The 22,340-nt window shown below is 39.6% G+C and overlaps 1 protein-coding gene across 2 annotated transcripts; it reads right to left on the bottom strand.

Annotated features, from left to right (window-relative positions):
- Positions 1-208: 208 nt before the first annotated feature.
- SLC16A4 (solute carrier family 16 member 4) lies at positions 209-22,340 on the bottom strand. Of its 2 annotated transcripts, XM_081080548.1 has the most exons (10): positions 22,201-22,330; positions 20,728-20,845; positions 16,960-17,092; positions 16,068-16,211; positions 15,737-15,898; positions 13,923-14,441; positions 11,932-12,143; positions 10,774-10,867; positions 2,324-2,416; positions 1,487-2,224 (listed from the first exon to the last, which is right to left on the bottom strand). In XM_081080548.1, the coding sequence occupies exons 2-9, from the start codon at positions 20,812-20,814 to the stop codon at positions 2,373-2,375; spliced, it is 1,395 nt and encodes a 464-aa protein (XP_080936674.1). In that variant the 5' UTR covers positions 20,815-20,845; positions 22,201-22,330; the 3' UTR covers positions 1,487-2,224; positions 2,324-2,372. The 2 variants fall into 2 exon arrangements, with proteins under 2 accessions (XP_080936673.1, XP_080936674.1); XM_081080547.1 differs by lacking the exon at positions 2,324-2,416 and having other exon boundaries at positions 209-2,224; positions 22,201-22,340.

Genomic DNA, 22,340 nt, shown 5'->3' with positions numbered 1-22,340 from the left:
ATTCTTAGAAATGTGTTGACATCTAATAATGTCCAAGAAAAGTAATAAATGAACAGGAACATCTTGAGTTAATTACAATGAATACATTAGTTTTAGAAGACTTCAGCTTCCTATAATCTAGGGATTATTCAGACTTTTCTAAATCCACACCACCCAGGTGTTAGAGGGACTATTGCTATTGAGTAGGACAAAGAACTGCTGTGCTACATACGATTCATAAATCAGAACTCAACTTTGAGTTCTGTAGTTGGTTCTACTTAAAATGTACAGTTTGCTTTCAAAGGAGGAAAGGCTCTTTTGAGAACAATCATTGCTCAAAAGGGAAGGAGGATGGAAGAGTGGTTCCTAATAAATTATTAATTAATTTTATTTTTCTTTTGATGTAGAAAGCAGAAGAAAGGAAATCAGCAGCTACTGTGTATGAGGGCTATTTTGCTTGGTACCAGTATATTTTCATTCATTCCTCATAATACATCTATGAGGTAGATTGGTAGTATTATCCTCAGTTTACAGAGGAGGAAATTGGGAACAAGTGTCAGAGCTGGGGTGTTTTACGTATTTTTGCTGTTTGTGTGTATGAGGGGTGGTTCTGGGATTTTTTTTTATGTTGTCTTACATCTACAATGTAAAAAGTATGTTAGACATTTACATTTAATGTGAACCCTATACATTTAAATAGGACCAACTACTATTTTTAAGATAACAGAGATTTGGCCCGCGATTAGTTTGGTTCCAAAGTTTATGCTGCGCCTTGAGGACTACAAAAATGAATAAAATATCTTCCATCTTATTGATCTTGCAGACTAATGGAAATGGTTGACGTGTAAGCTCATATAGTTCTCAGCTAGTTACCTGGATTCCAGATGAGAGAATGACTTCATGCTAGGGAAGGCTTTCCAGAGGAGGTGGCATTTGAGGGAATCAGATTGTGAAGGATAAGTGAGACTGCCTGGTGGAGAAAGACAAGCCTTGGGATCCTAGCTGGCGGCGAAGCTCGCACAAAAGCATATGTAGAGAGTGAGAGTATGGCATTTTGAAGCTAAAAGCAGGCTTTCAGTTTAGGGTTTTTCTCTGTAGGGATGATATTTTAAATCAGAGAGAAATGGAAGGATGTAATAATAATAATAGTAGTAGTAATAGTTTAAGGAGCATTCTGAAGGCAATGCTAAAGGAAGGTTGGTATTGCAGAGAACTGTAGGTGTTTTTTAATTAAAATCACCAAATAATGAAGGGTTTTCTATTGACCTGTAATTGCTTAGTTTAAGTGACATTATTAACGTAATTATTCCTTGTTTAAGGAACATCTTTTGGTTTAAGGATATCTTCCACTAAAAGCCACCTATTCAACTTTCATGTAAAACTTGTAGTTCTAAAGACACCCCTAGATATTTAGCTTGAATATTTTAGATAATTAGATGTAGTGAAAAAGTAATATTGTTTGGATGGGCAGGAATACTATTCACATGATCTTGAAATAGAGTTTTTTGAGTCAAATCATTTTATTACATAACAATGCATGTTTATCACAGAAAATTTCAGAAATAAAATAAAGGAAGACAAAGATTACCTCTAATCAGTAAGCAAAGATAAACTTTTTGGGAGGTGTATAACATTCCAGTCACTAAACAATATTTTAATATTCAGATTCCAGAGTTCTAGTCAACCAGTGGCTATATTTAATACTACTTTAAGAAAAAAAAATTTATTTTTGTCTTCACATATTTATTAAACTGAATTACCATGGCACATTGAGTTTGGTTAATTTATTATTACAGTACATTGTGATTTTATTTAATACCCAAGGCAACAGCTTCAATTAAAGTTTTAACCTATTTGATTGAATATTAACAAATGTTTTAATGTAAGTTGCTCTTACACCTTTCTTACTACCAACTAGACATTCCTCAGAATGCTATAGCAACAAGGAACCTTAAAAACTATCTCCGTTGCCTTCTCCTTTTACAAACAAGGAAACTTTTTTTCCAAGCTTTTGTTTCCAATTACTTACTTGTTTAGATTTTCTTTTGTTTCCAGTGACTTACTAGTTTAGCTTTTCTTTTGTTAAGTGCACAGTTGATTACAGTTCTCTTTCCTTCTGGTCAGACTCTACTTTTCCATCTCTCAGCCAGAGGTACAAAGAAAAGGGAAACTGAAGAGACGAGATAGCATGTGCCAGAGAGGTAGAAGGAGCCTGTGTATGTCTGGGTATAATCATATAACCAGCCTGGAAGGAAGGAATGATTTCTGTTAGCAGCGCAAACCTTTGCATTAGTCATTCTCAGCCACCAACTGCTCGTTGAACAAAGGAGCCTCCTGTACTTACCAGTCTGTGTCATAACCCTTTAGAAAGTTAGTCAAGGGGCTGACCTGTCTTATTTTCTATTGATGAAGTTGTCAGTTCCGCCAGGACTTAACCCTGTGGGGAAAAAGTCATTGTGGACCCAGAACTCATCTCTAATCTTACAATGGAAGTTGGAGAAAATTAGGGACACATGCAACTTTATTTTATGATGAATCTTATTAGAAGGCCACTCGTCTTACAAAAAAAAATGATTGTGAATTACTACTGTCTTCCAAAGAAGAAAATAAGAGAAGTGATTTTTTTCCTTCACTGAACAAATATTTGATTACTTACCTGTGTTCCCAGCAGTGTGCTAGGGGTTGAGGATAGAGTACTGAGCCGAAACAGACATGGTCCCTGCCCTCACAGACTGTACAATTTAGTGGGGTGTTAGGTATTAACCATGTCACTTACACAGTGATGAGGGCTGATGAAAAGGAACTGACTGCTTGGTCAGGGGGGCTTAATTATGATTAATTTATCCCCAAATCAAAATGCTCTTTTAAAGCAAGAATGGGGAGAGAAGGGGGTGTCCTCAAAATCATTTGACTCATGGCACTTTTAAGTAAAACTTAACTTTTAAACAGTTTATTTTTTTTAAACTGTGTGTGGTAGCAAAGAATATATGTGCAAGTTACCAATATTCAAATACTGTTGCAAAAGTCAACCCTGTGAAAAGTCAAGTCTCAGTATTATTATGAAGATAGACCATTATATGCACATTATAGATGAAAATTTACATTATGGCTTGTATATTTAAAATCCTAAAAAAAAAAAAAATCTTAAAAAGTTAAAGCTGTTATTCTGATCATTTATTCAAAAAACTTTGGTGCTATATGCCAGCCAACCCATATGCCCGTATGGAGCTTTTTTTCCCCCCTTCTTCTCCCTCCCCCCCCCCCACTCCGGTTCAAGCCTATGTTCGATGTTTCTCAGTCTAGTTGTGTAGGACACAGCTCCCTGACCCATGCTGGTGTTAGGATCTTTGACCTCCCTCCCCCCCCCAGACAGTTGGTGGCCGGTCTTTGGTCGGCCTCTCACAGCAGCTCTCGCCGGCTGCTGGCCACTCACACTGGCCGCCGGCCACTCACACTGGCCACCGGCCACTCACGTCAGCCCAGCTCCAGAGAGAGCCGTTGTTCACAATCTTAGCTATAGAGAGCGCAGCTCACGGACCCATGTGGGAATCGAACTGGTGAGAACTGGTTCCTCTATAGGAGCACGGCGCTCCAACCACCCAGGCCGGGCTGCCTGGAGCTTACATTTTGTCTTTGATTTTCGTTTATATCTTGGGACATGATTTCTCACTGGCTTTTTTTTTTTTTTTTTTTTTTTTGGTCTGTGTCTATCTCTCCTGTCTCTTTGTTCTCTTATTTGGCACTGATATAGATTTAATTTTGTTGCTGTTCGTTAGCTTTATGTTTCCTATTCTTAATGCAATGAATGAATGGAATGTTTTATAGCCTCTTAATTCAGCTAACTTTTAAGTTGCTTTTTACTTATTGACTCCTTGTTTGATCAGTGACCTCAATTAAATGTTTCTTGGAGTTAAGCAAAAGAGTGGAATGAAACCTACTAGGACAAGTCCTTGTATTAATGTTGATTGTGATTGACATTTATGTATCTAAGAAATAGATGATCGATCTCTTATCTCTAGAAATTTCTAGAAAGGAGGGAGTGTGGAAAGCAGCAGTATCCCCTTTTATCCTTTGTCATTCTTGCCTTAGTCCCACCAGTACAGCAAATTTACCAGTATATACATAACCTGTGAATTATGAAACAGGTATTAGAAATAATACTCTGGGAAAAGACTAGAAATTCTTGGACACAGAGGTGGATAGTGCTGCTAAAAGGTCAGGAAAGCACAGCTAAAAATTATGTAAGTGGGTGGTTGTTTTTAATAAATACCAGAAGGCCTAAAACCATTTAAGAGAAAACTGCTTATAAGCTTTTCATTTCACATACACACGTACACATGTAAAAGTCAGAATGTTTCTGAAACATTAAAGATTAAAATATATTTAATATATTTTCTTGCCAGGGCAGGGAATCATTCAGCATTTATAGAACTATTTCCATATATTTCCATACAAAATTTAATGAAATAATTTGTTTTAAATCTGTTTCTCCTAGACATACTTTATAATTGAGATGTTAGTATATTTTTTATTCTAAGATCCAGTTGCCATTCAGTAGGATAATAATATACAGTTGAATATTTAGTTTTAGGATTCTATTTATAATAGGAAATATGAGGTGAAATATAGGTCGCAGGACTATATTGTATTACTGATTGTCTTATGAAAGTATTAGCTGTTATAATCAGGGTGTGATTTAAGTGGCTACTAGGTAAGTTAAATTCAGAACTTCATTAATATTGAAACATCTACCCTATTTGGTTGGAATAATTTGCCTTTCCCCACCACTGAAAGTAGAAGATTTTATATTTGCTCTGATTTTATCAGATCTCTGTCCGTTTTTTTGTAACAGTATGAAACAGCTGTGTACAAATGCACTTTCAACCCTAAACAGTTTAATGCTTCTAAGTATATATATTTTTAAAGAAATTATTGTTGGTAGTTCAAAAGCCACTGTATTCTAACTGCTTTGAATGCAAATACAACCATAGGTTGACATGCAAAAGACTGGGTTTCTTTGTGGTTCTAGCAAAAGAATTGTGAATGGCAGAGAAAGTCGTGATTATGATCTTCCCTCATCCCTGGGGTCACTGGCTATTAGCAGCCAAGTCATTTTACTTTGGGTCTGCTGTACAGATACTCTGTATGTGCCACAATGGGGAAAATCTTGGGAAACCTAGTTTAGCAAATTTAAACCTCAGTGCCTTTTAAGACAGAAACTCTCTAAAAGGTCCCGTGATAGAAATTTGCAGTAAGATTTACTGGGAGTGCTTTAATTATTGGCTCTGCTGTGAGTTTTATTAAAAGGATTATGATATGTTAGGATTTTGAAACTTCATTCCTTGGCCTTGCAAAGGGATGTATTTGCGCAGGAAGGATGCCCTCCCACCTCCTCTTTTTTAAACCACACTACAGAGCTATTTGGAATTTATTTGTGATGTTTTTGTAAGGAGTCATTAATCCTTACTGAATCAAAGTAAAATTCTACGGGCCATTGTTTGTGGGGAAAATAATCACCAGATGCGTAAATGATCTGCATTATTTCCCTTTGTCTCTTTAGGGTATGATATATTCTTTAGGACTTCGAGGACAGAGAACTTTGCTTTCTCACTTGTCCCCCACCCACCCCCAGCCTGCAGAAGGGATTTATAGTAGACCAAGAAGTTGACTTGTTTTGTTTTCCAAATAAAATTTCTGGCCATAGAGAAATTCTCAACTGACAGGCCAAGATGACAGATGAAACTGTAGAGGCCATGGTTGATAAAAGGTGGAGTGAGGACGGGGTGGAATGTTGGTTGGTTGGTTTTTGTTTTTGGTTTTTTTATTGGGGAAGGGGAATAGGACTTTATTGGGGAACAGTGTGTTAATCTTAGTTGTGGAGGGTGCCGTTCAGCTTCAAGTTGGTGTCCTCTCAGTCTTAGTTGTGGAGGGTGCAGCTCAGCTCCAGGTCCAGTTGCCCTTGCTAATTGCAGGGTCACAGCCCACCATCCCTTGCGGGAATCAAACTGGCAACCTTGTGGTTGAGATGACGCGCTCCAACCAACTGAGCCATCAGGGAGCTCAGCGGCAGCTCAGCTCAAGGTACAGTGTTCAATCTTAGTTGCAGGGGGCGCTGCCCACCATCCCTTGCGGGAGTCGAACCGGTAACCTTGTGGTTGAGAGGACACATTCCAACCAACTGAGCCATCCGGGAGCTCAGCAGCAGCTCAGCTCAAGGTGCCATGTTTAATCTTAGTTGCAGGGGGCGAAGCCCACCATCCCTTGCGGACTCGAGGAATCAAACTGGCAACCTTGTGGTTGAGAGCCCACTGGCCCATGAGGGAATTGAACCGTCCGCTTTCTGAGTCAGGAGCACAGAGCTCCAACCTCCTGAGCCATTTGGGATCAGACCCGAATGTTTGTTTAATATTGTATATGAAGTGAGGATGGAGTAGAGACAGGCAGTGACCTATTATTTCATGAGGAGACGGACTTCTCTGTGTTAATGGGACAGAGACAAACTTAGGTGGATGCATTTCCATTTTCGCCACTGTCTTTTCTTATAAAACACAAAGAGTTAGTGAAAAATTACCAGTTTTACCCCATGGTATTTTTGATGAGGTGTGAGGTTGGCAAATAATAGCAAGAGGGAGATGTACTTCTCCTCTAGGAACTAATTATCTTTAACTTATGCCAGCATACAATCGACTTATAGTTATTTGGCTTTAGAAATGGCTTGCCTTGAGCTTGTCAGGAAAAAAAAATCACTTTTGTGAAGTACCTGCTTGATTCAGTGAAGCTTTAATATATTTTAAGATCATTTTTATACCACAGCTCACTCAGAATGTCTTCATTTAAAGGTAAGAAAATGGAGACATGGGTTGAAGTGGCCTAACCAAATTTCCTATAAAGAAGTGGAAGAAGAATGCAGATGCTAATAATTCTCAGTTTTGGAGGTTCTAGAGTGTTGTCCTCGGTTAGGTCCTGCCAGTGTGTGTGGCAGAGTGAGTGCTGTGAGTATGCTGTGATTCTCTGAGCTCTGGAAGAACATGAAGAATAACTTGTCTTCTCTGTGTCCCACAAAGCAGCTAGCAGAGAGTTATGCCAGTAAGTTCGTTGGTAATTATTGAATGAATACTGAGTTGTAATAAAATATTTATGGTGTTTTAAGGGAGTTTTCAGAAGATAATTGTGATTGATTTAAATCTATATTAGCATATTATATGCATTCATCAGTTGGGAATGCGGGGGAGGTATATGGAGGAGAGGGGAACTGCATTCAGTTTCATTTTATAGGTAGTTAGTATGGGCCTTTGGTGGTTTCAGATTGAAATGAAACTGAGCCCTTAGCATTTTGATCTCACAAGTCGAATGCTTTTGGCTATTAGATTAGCAATTTCATATAAGTAGCTTACATGTGACTTGTGTTTTGGAGAATATGATTATATACTTGCTTCTTTTGCCCAAGGCACTATTTTTGTATTTATATTGCTTTCTGCAGGTTTACTTTTGTTAACGGGTCTACTAGAAATATAATAGGTTTTAAAATGTCAATACTTTTTATTTTTCTACAGCCTACCAAGGCTTCCATCTTGGTGCCTGCGTGTAGCTCTGGATGGCACCTACCTGCAAAGAGTACCAGTTGGGTTTGGGTGAGCAATGAGTCCCATATGGGACTAACATTGGCCTACACCTAGGCCTATTCACCACCTTAGGTCAGGAAACTTAGAACAACCCTAAAATTGACCTCCTCTGAAGCAGGCCATGTTATGAACTAAAATTGAATTTGTCGTTGGAGTATTGGAAAGGAATAGGAGGGCTGTGGGGTGGAATGGGCAGGGCGGTAGCTTGAGGAGATGTGTTGACATGGGGTTAAGGAGTCATTTTTAACTTTTATCCATTTCACTCCCTTGTGTCAGTTTCAGCAAAAATCTGATAACGAATTGTGTTGCTACTATATTTTTTATTATAATCATAGTTTAAAAAAATGTGTATAAATAATTTTCCTGTCTATGTTTTCTTTCCTTGCTTTATTAAAATATGCTGCGTAGGACTAACTTGTTTTTCTTTGTCATTTCCATACAGGATTGACGATTACTGTGAAAAGTTTTGCTGTTTGCTAGATTCCTAATTTAAAATGCATGTAATCTTATAGGAATTCAACTTTTGCATTTGGTAATAACAGATCTAACAGGTAAGGGGAAAACTGAGAATCTCACACAGTTTTGAAGATGTTAAGTTTGGTTGGGAATTTAGCATTCGTTTTATAACCAGTAAGCCTTTTGATTTAGTCAAAGCTAAAGACAGTAATGTAACTGCCCGTTCCTGTTGAGAACTGAGTGCATCTGTCAATCAACATTTCTGAAGTTTCTTGGGTAGTTGCTCTGGAGTCAAGTTAGGAACAAGTCTGGGAAATCCTCTTCGTCCTTAAATAGAGGAATGACTTACAGGAGCAAAGGCTTTCCTGAAGTTTCTCCCTTCAACAAGATGCTTAGCACAACATTCCAGTCAGTGAGAGTTCGTGGTATAGAGAAGGAAATTTAATGGAATGGTGGATTAGTAATCATAATCTTGTTTACGATACCGTGAGCATCTCCCAGACTAAAAATCTATACATAAGCTTTCAGTAACAGCCTTTTCAATTCCTTTGACTTTTTTGTAGAACTCACAAAATTTATAATTGCCTAAATAATATTCTCAGAATTAGCAGGTAAAAATTCTATCACGAGCAGTTTTTAGGCTCATATAGAGTGCCAGGGTATTATGGAGTTCGGGTAATAAAAGGCGTGTAATTTTTTCTTTTTGTGACTCACTGACAGTAAGAAATGTACTTTACATCACATATATTGATGTTACACAGGTATATATGTGTGAAATAAAAGTTTCACAATAAAGTGATGAACTGTTTTGTAATCTTCTCTATTGTTTATCCTTTTCTATTAAAAAAAAGAAAAACCTAAAAAGATCATGGCCCAACAAACTGATTTCAAGGTCTACAAATGATATATAGCTTTTTCATTTCAGGTAATGGTCCTCACAAAACTTGGCCTTGTCTTCTATACTGAACTCTGAATATTTTATTGTAAGGTGTATTCAAAAACATACACCATAAAATCTCTAAACATGTTGTACTTTTGTTACTTGCTTTATCACTGGAATATGATATTTTGTGCGGTGGTATTTGTTACTTCCCTATGCTTTTGGCCCAGTACGCTTGAAAAGTTCCAGGTGTCTTTGGACAGCCAGTGAAGAAGGATCAAGATTGAAAAAATGCATCAGCAAATTATATTTGAGCTCTGTTTACTGTGTCTCGCTGGTCTGGGCACTAACCCTAACTAGTTCTGCAAGGCACCTCTGGTGTTTGGTCCTATATAACAATCCTGGCTTGACCTTAAAATTATAGCCTGCTCTCCATGTGTGAAGTGTAGGTTGAGTTAGACAACATGGGAAGAGGTATGTTCATACATGCAAATAAGGAGTGGTTGCATATTTGTATAAATTTTTCCTTTAGAATAGGTACACCTAAACTGAATCTCAGAGAGTGGTACGTTTTGTTCCCTCTTCCAGCAATAGTCTTTATCATTAGATTTTTATACTTTTGATATTTGCCTTTTCTAAGTCTTAAGTATACAGAGGTACAAACATAGTTTTTAAAAAATTAAAAACTTTTAAATTTTTTAATTTTTAAAAAGTGGGGCGAGATCCGATCCCTTTTCTGTCTCACTTCAGAGCTGAAGAAGGCAAAAGTAAGTTTTAGGTTGAATTCCTTTTTGTGGGTGATTGGAAATGGTGTAGTGATTTGTACATTCAAATACAGTGGTACCTCGGTTTTCGAACGTCTCCGCTGACGAACATTTCAGTTTACGAACACCGTAAATTTTATGGACCTATGGTATCATTAGATAGTAAAATTCATGCTAAATTTGCAGTTTTAGGGGTTGATTTTAAAGGTCTGGAATGGATTAATCCATTTTGCGTTACTTTCTATGGGGGAACTGTGTCTCGGTTTTCGAACATTTCAGAGCTTGAACAGTCTTAACGGAATGGATTATGTTCGAAAACCGAGGTACCACTGTATACTGAGAATTATAGTGTGAAAGATACTAAAGTTTAACTCTGTTCCCTAGAAATATTTCTATGTGAGTAGTCAGTCTTTTCATAGTCTTGGATTAAATATTCAGCAAGCACAAAATGTTCAGTTAGGTAAATAGTGAGTGTAAAACAACACTAGTCTTAAAGCTATCTTAAATAATCAAAACTCCCTCAATTTTTACTCTACCTGTATTAATGTTCACCAGTTGCCACATATTCTTTCTACAGATATTCTGGCCTTTGGGCCAGGTATCCTCCCACCTCTGGCACAGATAGAATATAAAGCGTCTCTATCCCTCTTTGAAAATATTGAGATACCCTGGACAGATGTATGGCGCATCTGAAGAGCAAAGGGGTCCAGCTTGCAATTTTCAAGCTCTACAAAATCGACTCCTGTTTAGATAAAAGATCGTAGTGTTTTGTTTTGCTTTTTTAAGTATCATAGGTCTTTCAGACTCTGATAAAATTCTGGATTTTCTCCCCAGACAAGTAGACATTGCATAAACCCCTGCTCTAAGACATCAAAGAGGGTATATGAATCTACTTAGTGCACATCTATTGAATTAACCGTCAGATTCTCTCGGATTGGTGATGGGGTGTGAGAATTAATACAGGAACAGCCAGAGAGATCGGTTCTTTCAACCTGATATTGTCATTATATGTTACTATTAATCATGGATCAGCATTTTCTTTCATTCGCTCAAAATGTGACTAAGTTGTTACCTGCTATAGGGGGTCCAGAAAGGATAGCTGTCCCAGTAAAGAAACTCGCAAGTCCCAAAAACCGGTGTACTATGGAATGCCCAGACAGATCAACCTGTAGGGATTAGAACACAGTGTGAGCCATATTGAGGAGGAAATTCTGTAGAGACCTATGCCTACAAAAAGACAAATACTGTTTCTGTCATCTGAAACTGAACAGTTGACTTCTGAGGTGATTTGCATGGCCTTTTGCCCTGATATTGTAAAAAAGCGGAGGCAAATAGGGAATGGTAAGTTCGCTAGGCTGGCAGTGTTCATTTTGTTAGTAAGCAACATTGTTTTTTTTGTTTCTTTTTTTAGTCTGTTAGGTGGTTCAGGGGTCCTTTTTTCCCTGAACCTCACTTTTCTATTATGAAATAAATGGTATTTACAATCTGAGCCAACAGTGGTATTCTTGAATCCATCTGTGGCTGAGTACAACCATTGGTTTCTAAGAAATCATACTGCAAGGAGTTGATTTCAGCTTTAGAAAGTTCGATTTGTCTAAGCCTCATATAATATCCTGCAGCACTTATTCTAATATTGATATCAGGCCAGAGCTTTCCCAGGGGTTCTGTTCCAGCACATTGTGGACCTAGTTCTAAGAAGAACCACTGGGGTTCCAAGAAGAACCCAGAAGTATTTGTATTTCAGTTCCATTTGAGTATAGGGCTTTAAGTGAATTTGGGGTAAAATGGAGAAGAGTTAAAAAAAACAATGTTCCTATTGAAATACACAGAACTCTCAACAAGAGAAGCCACACTGGTCAGAGAGCCCCCTTTGCTCTTAGGAAACTTAATATTGTGTCTGAGAAGGAGCCAAAGAAATTACTGGAGCTGAAGGAAAGAAGTGAACACAAGCCTAACATTCTGGGAGACTGACAAGCAAAATGGAATCCTGCTGGTCCTTTTTTTGCTTTCATTTCTTTCCTCTTCTAGGTGGATAGTCCTCTCATCATCCCTCCCCCACTCCAAGGTAAGATGAATAACGGCAGGACAGGCGCAGGGTTTCTGAGGCCTTGGGTATGATGTTTTTTAATTATAAACTTGATACAAAATACGTATTCTCTTTGGGGGAGATTATGATTAATACTTGGTTTTACTAAATGGTTTAACAATGTTAATGAGTGTGTCTACTCACCAGTACAGAAATTATCAGTGCCAGGTAACCACCAGAGAAAATGGCAAAGAAGACGATGTAGGCCATAAGTAGTGGAAACGTGGTGGCTAAAGGAGCAAGCAGGTTAGTGATACCGCAGAGGATGAGGTAAGACTTCTGGTAGTGGTACTTTCTGATCCAGTTCTGATCAGCAACCCATCCAGAGATAATCTGACTGACTGACTCAGTGATACCTGGAACAACATTAAAAAGGTCTTATGAAATCCCATTTCTGTTTTCCTAGCCCCTTTGAAAAATGTAAATGCCCAAGGCATCTTTTCTTAAGGAATACAACTTCATCCTGAGATTAGGATGTATGAGAGAAAAAATGGTTCTGTTTGTCTACCAATAGATTCTATCATTACATATTCCAAACACATCTAATAAAATACCAGAAAGGCACCTCTCCATGTTTGGGTAAAAGACCCATCAGTGGCTTTTTCTGATTGTGTTTGGAAAGTAAATGCCATCAAACTGGAATTCCGGGTTACAGAGGACTCTGGGATCAGGTGGCTTTCCTCAAAGAGGTCCTGTAGGTGAGAAAGTGAGGTCTCTTAAAGGCTAGTTAGTTCCTGGTCCTGTTCCTTCAGATTAGTTTCCTGGGTTAGTCATGTAATGGGTGATTGGAATGTAAATAATAAAGTCTTATTATTGGGGGAAAAATGTAGATGGGCCTCTTATAATTGTGTATGAGGTTTTGATAAGTCCTCTAAAGGTTATTGTGCTTAACTTGAAAATATGTAGGAAGTCTGGAAATGGGAGATGATATTTTGAACATTGGAGCTCTGGTGTAACTTGAATAAAGTTGAACCACATTTTCATTCAGTTTCATGATAATTCTCATCCTTTATCCTGTTATGAATTAATGTAGCAATTAAATATTGAGAGATTTTCACCAAGAGTAGCCTGAGCTGTTTTGTACTTTCAATTCTTCCTATGGTTCAAACATAAAATCTAAATTGCTTCACACACACAAAAGAAAGGAAAAATGCGTACTACCATTTCTGTATCTATTTTTACAGTTATTTCCTAGGATGCACATTGAGTCTTTATGTTACCTTCTTTGGTCCTTAGCTCTAATCTGATCTAAATTGATCCTACCATTTTAGTGAAACAATCAGTTTTGGTTTTGCTATGTATCTTTTTCATGCGTGTACACAGGCTTTATTTGACTGACTCAGAGTGCCTTTGCAATTGGAAACGGGATGCAGTCAGTTGTGTAGGGCTTGGTAAATAGTCTTAAAAGAAATTATCAAGAGAAAAGTCACTGAGACTTTCCAGATAATTAGCGCAAACCAGTGCCATTTCATCCCTTTTCATTTTTTTTTTTTTTAGACTTCTTTTGTCAGTTGAGAACTTAAATGTTCTGGATCAGGTATCCTATTTTCCATACATTTTTGTACACTAAAATTGTTTTTATTTTTAACTTATTTTAAACTTTACATGCATTACTTGTTTTTATTTTTAACTTATTCTAAATTTTATATGCATTACTTGTTTAATCGTCATAACCTTATGGGGGTAGGTACCCTTAGCTCTATATTACAGATGGGGAAATTGAGACAGAGAAGGCAAGTAACTTGCCCAAGGTCACACAGCTAGGAAGTATGGAAGTCTAGGAAGACTAGAAGTCTAGCTCCAGAACCGATCCTTTCGACCACTGCACCATGCTGTCTACCTAGGATTTCTTTCTTTTTTTCTTTTTCGTTCTTTTCTTTCCTTTTTTTCAGGAAAGAGAAAGTCATTTATTGAAAATGAAAGTACGCACTTGAGAGGAAAATGCAGGTGGTCCCAGAGAATGAGTTACACCTACCTAGGATTTCTTTTTGCTTCTGGATCTTTTGCCACTGAGCACTGGCTTTTAAAAATAAGTATTTTCCAACAAACAATGTTTCCTGTGTCAGACAGACACACATGAAAAAATTAATAAGCCCTTTTTTTATTGTTTGTGAGGTTAAAGGAAGTTTTCTTACCAGCTACGGAAATGAGGTAGGAGGCATCCGTCATGTCAATCCCCAGTGTTTTGGCTCTGGCTACCAGGTGAAAGATAGGGATCAGATATGCCAACTGACTGAAGAGCCAAGACCACGTAAATATGTAGAAGAAAGGATTCTTAAAAAGAGAAATACCACAGAATTTTTGTTTACAGCTCCACAAAATAGACTTTTTCTCGAAAATTTCTTCATCAGTTATTAGGAACAATTGGCGCCTGTTCGGCCCATTGTTGAACTCTTCGTTTTGATTTTGTGAGTCTCTTAAACTTGTACCAGGTCGTCCAGCCTTCTGCATAGCACTGTCCCTGATGGAAGGCTCCTGTGTCTCAATGCAGTGTGAGGTTTCTGTCCCGCACACTGCCTCTGGACCACTTGCAGACAAACTGCTACCTTGATCTTTAATATCAGAATTGCTCTCGCTTGTGATATGGATGGGTCTTAAGAGCATACTAGAAGGGACCAAATTCAGTGCGATAGCTCCAAATAATACAAGGGCACCTAAATAAAGAGAAATTGAGAAGTTGTTAAAAAATTACCTCTCATTTCACAATACGCGATGTTCTTAGTCTCAGAAGAGCTCCAGCACTAAATCTTCATAGTGCAATAATTCCTTTGTCTCCTGAATTTAACTGAAAGTATTTAAATCTGATGGTTTAATTGTTAGCTCTCCACACTGCTGTATCTTGTGAAAACAGGCTGTTCTTTGGAGATAGAAAAACCAGAAAGTTATACCAATAGATGGCATAGAGGGAGTGTCATTTGTGCTAAAGGAAAACAGAATAGTGTTTTTTTGTTTGTTTTTTTGCGAGGAGGTCGTGCTGGTATTTCAAATATTAGAAAATAACATTGTATTTTAAATAGAGATTTTAAATATCCTGAAGTGAGAGTATAGAGTTAGGTGTAGTAAATACAGAATTTGATGATGGGAATCATTTGGAAACTGCCTTGCAAAAGGTGACAGGCTTTCATCTCATGACATTTTTAATTTTCTTGAAAGAAGACAGATGCCAGTTTTGCCTTTGAAGCTGAGTAGTTCCCTGATTTCGGTGACTTATGTGTGGTGCTTCTAGACCTAGAACTTGCTGTAGGTTCTGTCCTGTCTTACGGATTTGTCAGCTGGTCTTGTTCACCGTGTGACTCCTGGTAGTTTTTTATGTAGGAAAGATTCAACAAAACTGCTCTGTAGATAGAAATAGGCTTATGTATATTCATGTATATGTGCATGTTGTGTTTTTCAAATAATTGAAGATTATTTTAATCCGAATGTGTTATCTCAGGCACAAAGAACATTTTGGAGTGAATGATTTTGTGAAAATTTGTAGTTGGCAGTATGAGATTAAGTATTAAGGAACACAGTTCTCTTTTTACCCCATTTTTTCTTTTTTCTTTTGCCTATTTAGTGGGTCTGATGGAGGAGGCATTTTTTAATACAGATTTTCTTTTTCTTAAAGGGAAAGTTTCAAAGAGAATGCTTTGGTGGTGGAAAGGAGGGGTGGGGAGCCCTTGTCTCCCCAGGACGATGGCTTTCCTTGCAGGTGTCTCCCAGCCACACTGAGTGCCCTCTGTCCCCTCAGACTGGGACCCTGTGGTGAGTTCTGAGTTGCTTGTGTGGATGGTGGAGACTGCAGGTAGTTCAAGGTCTCTTCTGCTCTCCAAGGAAGAGGAGCATGTGTCTTTGTAGAGGTCATGCTCATTTCCACTCTAGCTGCAGAAGTCTTCACTTCCCGTCATCAAGGGGAAAAGCTGACCATGAAATCATGCAGAGTTGATAGATCAGAAACAGAATGACTCACCTGTCCAATCGTACAGATCTATCATGGCTTTTGTAAAAGGGGCTAACAGAAATGTCAGTCCTACCCCTGAACGGGCAATAGCTGTACAAAGCGCTAATCGTTTTTTGAAGTATTTGCTCATTGCCACCACAGCTGCTTGGTATACAAGAGCGGAACCCAAACCTAAAACGAAAAACAATAGGTCGGAGTCACTTACTCGAAGTGCCTTGGTACCAGACCAGATACTGCCCTGGACCCACGATAATAAAACTAGGCCTTTTGGACCCATGGACAGTAACAGGGAAGGCTCCTAGTTCCCCTTTTTATAGTTTCGTATTTACAGTGGACTCACCAGGTAAAAATCCCATAGTCACACAAAGAAATGGAATGCTTGTAGCCCAGCTGCTGATCAGGTATCCACCAGTAATAAGCAAAGCCCCAAGAATGGAGGCAGTTTTCTCTCCATATATGTCAGAGATAACGGCAACTAGGGGACCTTGGGAAAAGAGAGAAAAGCTAGTACTACATGAGTATGCTTTGACAGCCCTTGTCTTCTGATGTGTAATTTAAATGAACAACTGAAGGAAAACAGGATGATGCTACTTTGGAGTATTGTGTATCCTTCAAAAAGGTATCTCTACTGAGTTTCTTAATGTTCCCTGTCCCACACTGTTTTGCTTTTTGGAAGAAGAGTTATTTATTTATTTTAAAGGAAAAGAGGATTATAAATAAGCAGATTTGGAGGGGAAGCTTACTGAAAATACATTGTGAAACCTCCACAAAATGAGATTGTGTCTAGTGGCCTATGCTTAGAATAAGGTTTGATCATTAATCTCCTCCACCACGCACTATAGCTCCAAACAAAACTAAAGGAAGAGGAATTAATTCTCTGTTTTCAGTACACTTAGATGACCAGATCAGAACTTCACGGTCTGACTTCACAGTTGAGAGACTGGCTCACTGAACTGATGTTAAGCCACTGTGGAAAGAAACAGGGCATGAAAAATGCAATCATGGGATCATGTAGTTGGATTCTTCAACTTTCTTTGTTTGAACTCTAGAATTCTTCCAATTTTACCAAGTCAAGTGGAGGCTAAGTACTGCAAATCCTTCCTTCTCTCCACTGTACGTGTTAATAAATGAACCTGAGTTGTGGCCACACTTCAGTCTTGAGTGACTGAAGTCTTCTCAGAATTGTCCCATGTGGTCCTTCTTGGACACCAAGCTTATTGCCGGCTTCATACCTGCAGAATAACTAAGCGAGGTCATGATGGATCCAATCCAACCCGTTTGCTCTGCGGTGCCTTCAAATTCTTCTTGAAAAACCACAAAGAAAATTGCAAAAGTCTTGAACATCCCCATCACAAACACATTGACCTAAAGCAAAGCAGACCAGAGTCCAAGTCAGGTGGTGAGTGAGCCATTACTGAGGAGGTTCAGCTGTCCGGCTCACCAGTATATACCAGTTCGTTTGGCAGTTCCTCATGCATTTAATATTCTATGGCGTGGTCATCCCTTAAGAGCTTCTCTAAGCACCTTACATGAAAACATCTCATTTTCATTACGAGGCTATGGAACAGGTGTGTCAGTACTGGACTGGAGGTCCGGATTTTGAGGTTTAGAGAGTTGCTCAAGATGGAGGTGCTGGAGCTGAGAGGTGAACCCAGATAAAGTGACTCCAGCCGACCAGTACCCTACTATCCTGTTATTAGGTTGGTGCAAAAGTAATTGCGGTTTTAGCAATTTTTTTTTTAACCTTTTAAACTGCAATTACTTTTGCACCAACCTAACAATAGCATCTGTTAAAGACAACTAAGTCCAGTTACCTTTGTGAGAGGCACGTTGGTCCAAAAGATCAAGAATTATTCCCATCAGTTCTTAGGTTAGATTTGTTCTATAACTCTTCTCGAGCTGCGTACCCTCCTTCGCTTGATATATAAATAGGGACCAGATAATTTACCCAAATTAAAACAGGTAAGCAAAAGGGAACACTTAATTTATGCCAGGACAAGGGTAGATCACCTTATGGTTGGGTCACGTGCCCATCCTTTCCTTTCTTCCCACCTGACCCTCCTTGCCTGCACCACCCTCTTCCCCTCCAGGAGAAGCATGGCTTTCAGATCAGATTTTTCTGTGCGGGAGCACTGCCATGTTTCCCCCAAAATAAGACGTAGCCAGATAATCAGCTCTAATTTTTGGAGCAAAAATTCATATAAGACCTGTCCGGCTAAGTCTTATTTTCGGGGAAACTGGTAACATTTGTTTCTGGGGATTTTGATTAGCCTGGGGCAGTGAAGGGCAGGAGTCCTGAAGGAGGAACAAAAAGGGAAGCCACCTGGCTGTGGTTCACTGATACTGAAAGCCCTGGAGCTGTGTGCACTCCCTGTCTCCAGGGACTTCCTAGCTTCCCCTTTCCCTTTTTCTGTGGCCTTGGGTTTTCAAGGCCACTTCCTCTGCTTGCAGCCTCACCGTGCACTGCTTAAGAATCACAGACCCTGGATTCTCTTTCACTGCTTCCACTTTCTCTGCACACATAGTAAGTATTTTCTCCCTGTGGGTCTGCATTCATCTCGCTGTATATCTGTTCTGTAGACAGTCACTAACTCTCAAGGCCTTAATTGCCACCCGTGGGCCCATGATATAATAGTTATGAGTACTGTCCTACATGGTTAACTCTCTTGGCCTGAATCCTGGCTCTGCTTCCTACTACGGTATGACCTCGGGCAAACTACTTCATAGAACTTAAACTTCCTCTTTTGTAAAGTGGCGGTGAAGTAAATGTCACTTAGCTCGTAGGACTGTGGAGATCGAGAAAGTTCTGGGAAAGTACTTAATACAGATGCTCCTTGATGTAAAATGGGGTTATATCCCAATAAACCCATACATTGAAAATGTCCTGTCAAAAATGCATTTAACACATCTACTCTGAACATTGCAGCTTAGCCTAGCCTACCTTAAATGTGCTCAGAACAAAAAAAGCATTGGCTGATAGTTGGGAAAATCACCTAATACGAAGACTTTTATAATAAAGCATTGACTATATCATGTACTTTATTATGTGTATTGCTTTTGCACCATTGAAAACCATCATAATTTAGGGACTATCTACTTCGCACTTAATATTCAAACTGCTATGACTTACTGTGTAACCATTCTGCTTTCCCAAGAGTTTCAGACTCATTTATATAACTTTACCGTCTCTCTGTAACTGGGGTCAGCCCATCCAAAGCTAAACTCATCTTTCCCTTATCCTATGCCTACTCTTCCTTTCTATTTTTCTTTTGACTGGTACCATCCACCCGTTCACCTGAATCAGAGACCCCCCTCCTCTGAGGCACCTCATTCCCTTATCCCCTACCTGCTAAATAATCAAGACCTTCCCCCTCCATCTCCATAGCTAGACTCTTATTTCAGACTAATATTTCTTGTCTGGAGTAAGGAACTGAATCAGTAGTGGTACTCCAAGGTTGCACAAGTTGTGGGTGGTGAGGAAGAGTCCTCTTAATGTTTTTTCCATTCTAATTTGATAGAGGCTACTAAATTTTTATGATTTAGAATGAATAATACCAGGGCTGTGTATTCAGAAGTGAAAAAGATACAAGCCCCATATTCAGACAGTTTGTCATCAGAATGCTCCCCAAAGGTGCTTCTATCAGAAAATGAGGCTGGGGAACACTCACAAACTGAACGATCCTGACTTATTTCTCTCAGTTCAAAATACCCAGAGTGGTGATTTTGTCCTCTCCTGAGCAAGGAACACTGCCGCAAGGCATCATTCTGGAATATAGCCTTCTTTTTCTGTGGCCGTGAGCTCTGCTGGCACCTGCGTCTGAATTTGGCTAGCTACTGGTACCTCCCCGTTCAGAACCTCCCCTCTCTGGCCTGTCTGAAGTCTGGGCATAGCAGCAGTGAGTGGATATGACTTGTCTCTAATAACAGTGTCGCCCATTTGGGATATCAAGTAAGCCAAGGACAGCCTTTGCCTCTACCCTCCTTCCCTTATAACCTTCCAACTTCCTTTCTATTTTGATTCAAAGATTAAAAAATTTTTTCCCAAGATCTGGATTTTCCCTTAGTTAACTCAGCAGACTAGATAAAATATATTTCATCCCGTGCTTTGGACAAAGTTAGTTTGGTTTCTGTCCTATCCTAGAGTCCACGTCAGACATTATACACAGGCTCACCCCAAAATAAAAGCCCTACAAATTCATTGGCTGATCCAGGCCCCTCATTTCCTTTTTATCTTTAAGAGCATGCCTCCTTCCCCCAAAAGAACTTCCTCACCCTCATTCTAATTAGAGTATTGTCTTGGGAAGGGGGGCGGGGCTGGCTCAGCCACCGTGGCCCCTTTTGAATACAGAGCATCAGGCGTAGTCAGAAATTCTTGTTTAATAACAATTTCCTTCTACCCTATGTCCCTCTAGTATCACCCCAGCTCTTCCTGGTCTTCACAGACAAACTAAAGAACAGTCTGTCAGGTTTCCTCCACTTTCTCTTCCCAGCACTCCCTGGTACCGGCTCTTAGCAAGTTTATCAGACACCCCCTGTTGCTAAGCTAATAGCCCACTGTCATTTCTGTGATCTACTTCTCGGTGGCACTGCGCCTCCCTCTCTCTGCCTGCACGTTTCTGCCTTCGTTTCTGTGACGCTGCATTTGTGGATTGCTGCTTGCTTCTCTGACTGCCACTCAGTTTCCTCTGTGGGCTTCTCCACCAGACCCCAAATTCTAACTGCCATGCTGGTGACTGGCACTTTCCGTAATTTTAAGGGATGGTAGGAAGGAGGAGACTGGGTGGGAGTGCTGCTTTCACTCAAGGCAGTGTTTTCAACTTCCTCCTGGGTTCATCGTGGGCTACCGCCTTGAGCAGCTGTTGGCAGGTCCTGCCCATGCTCCCCCTCCCTCCGCCCCTTCCATTTCCATGCGAGGATTTCAAAGTGATCTTGTTAGGCTGCTCAGAACCTTTGTCCCGAGTGCCCTCTTAGGCAGTAGGAAAGGGAAAGTAAGTTCTTACCAGGAAGAAGTGAAGCACAATCATCCAGCCCCAACCTCCATCCAGGGCTTTAGTGTAGGGTCGGGCCTTTCCCTCCCTTTTCAACATGATACTTTGTCCGTTTTAAATGCGAAGGTCCCTGTGGTGAATCCAAGACATAGTTGATTCAGTTGATGAGAAATGGATCTAAACTTTTAAACTGTTTTTCTCTATGGTATAAAACCACTTGTACTGTCATTTTAGTTTTTAGCCCACCCTTTAAAAAAAAAAAGATGATGCCTCTTGTTTCTAAAGTTGTTTAGAGACTCTCTGATCTCAGCTTCACAAATGCAAGCAGGAGTTTATATCATCTTAGGGGATTTTTTTCTGGAGGTCTGCTGCCTGGCTTCACCTGGCACGTCCACAGGGCTTTGACAGTTAGTTCTCTTGAACTATGTCCTTAGTCATGTAAAAGTCTGCCTGACTATAATGCCCCCTTATCCCTGTTCTTTACATAATCACCATCCAGAGAGAACCTAGGGAGAGGTAAGGAAAAGCTAATGAATGGGTGTGATTTGAAGGACATCAAAGCCAACACAGAAAAATCTCTACCACCGGTTTGAATGGCGCAAAGATGATCACTCAGTTTATTTCAGGTAGGAATTGTAAACGAGTTTCCTGGAGAGCTTCACCTCACTGATGATGGGGTGGCTGCTCCTAGCACTGTCCTCAGGGTCCTCCCCCCAGATCTGCACTCCTGGGGCAAGCAGCGCCTGCCTCACTCACCCTCAGGTCCTTTGGGTGAGCTCTTGACTTAGAGCAATAAAAATAGGAGGGGGAGTCTCGGGTTTAGGAATTCCCTTCACAAAGCACTTGGTAAAATGAAGATATTCTAAGGGACCCAATTCACATGACAGCAAAATGTAATGATTGCTCCTTGAATGGATCACGGACCAGAAAATTGTAAAGGATTTTGGGAGGTCAATTGGGGAAATTTGAATATGGATTGTATAGAACACAAATCTCTTGGGCGAGATGGTGGTCTTGTAAGAGAATACGTTAAAAAGTGTTCAGGAGCGATGTGTCATCGTCTGCTCCCTTCCCACAAACGGTTCAGTAAAATTCAGTACACACACACACACACACAGAGGGTGCCCCCGAAAATGTATACACATTTTAAGAAAAGAAAAAAACTATTACAATTGTAACATTAAATATATACCGATAACAAAAGAATACAAGTCATGTGTATACATTTTTTGGCACCACCGGTGTATGTGTGTGTGTAGAGGGAGAGAAATAGCAAAACAAGAAAATGTAAATGTTCTGAGGAAGGGGTACAGCATTCTTTATTTCCCACTGTCGGGTTGTCGGGCAGGCTGTTTCTTACTAGAAAGGAGAATCCCCCAGCAGGACATGGAATGGCTGTCTGTCGAGTTGGCTGGGCTGGGAGAGAAGGTGGTCATTCCAAACACAGAAAACCAACCCCAACTCACAAACCTGTTTGCATCTTACCTTTGACGTGTTTAGCAAAGGAATCCTCCACAGCTGAGTCACCTTGGTAAGAAAAATATACCATTCTCTAGAATGTTACTGTTTTTTAAAGGCAGTTCATTCTGCTGCACTGTGAAGACAAGTGAGCATTGTAAGAGGCC

Source organism: Rhinolophus hipposideros, assembly GCF_964194185.1.
Source record: "Rhinolophus hipposideros genome assembly, chromosome: 19".
Lineage (NCBI taxonomy): Eukaryota > Metazoa > Chordata > Mammalia > Chiroptera > Rhinolophidae > Rhinolophus > Rhinolophus hipposideros.
Note: the sequence above shows the minus strand (reverse complement) of the source record. Positions and strands in the feature narration are given on the sequence as shown.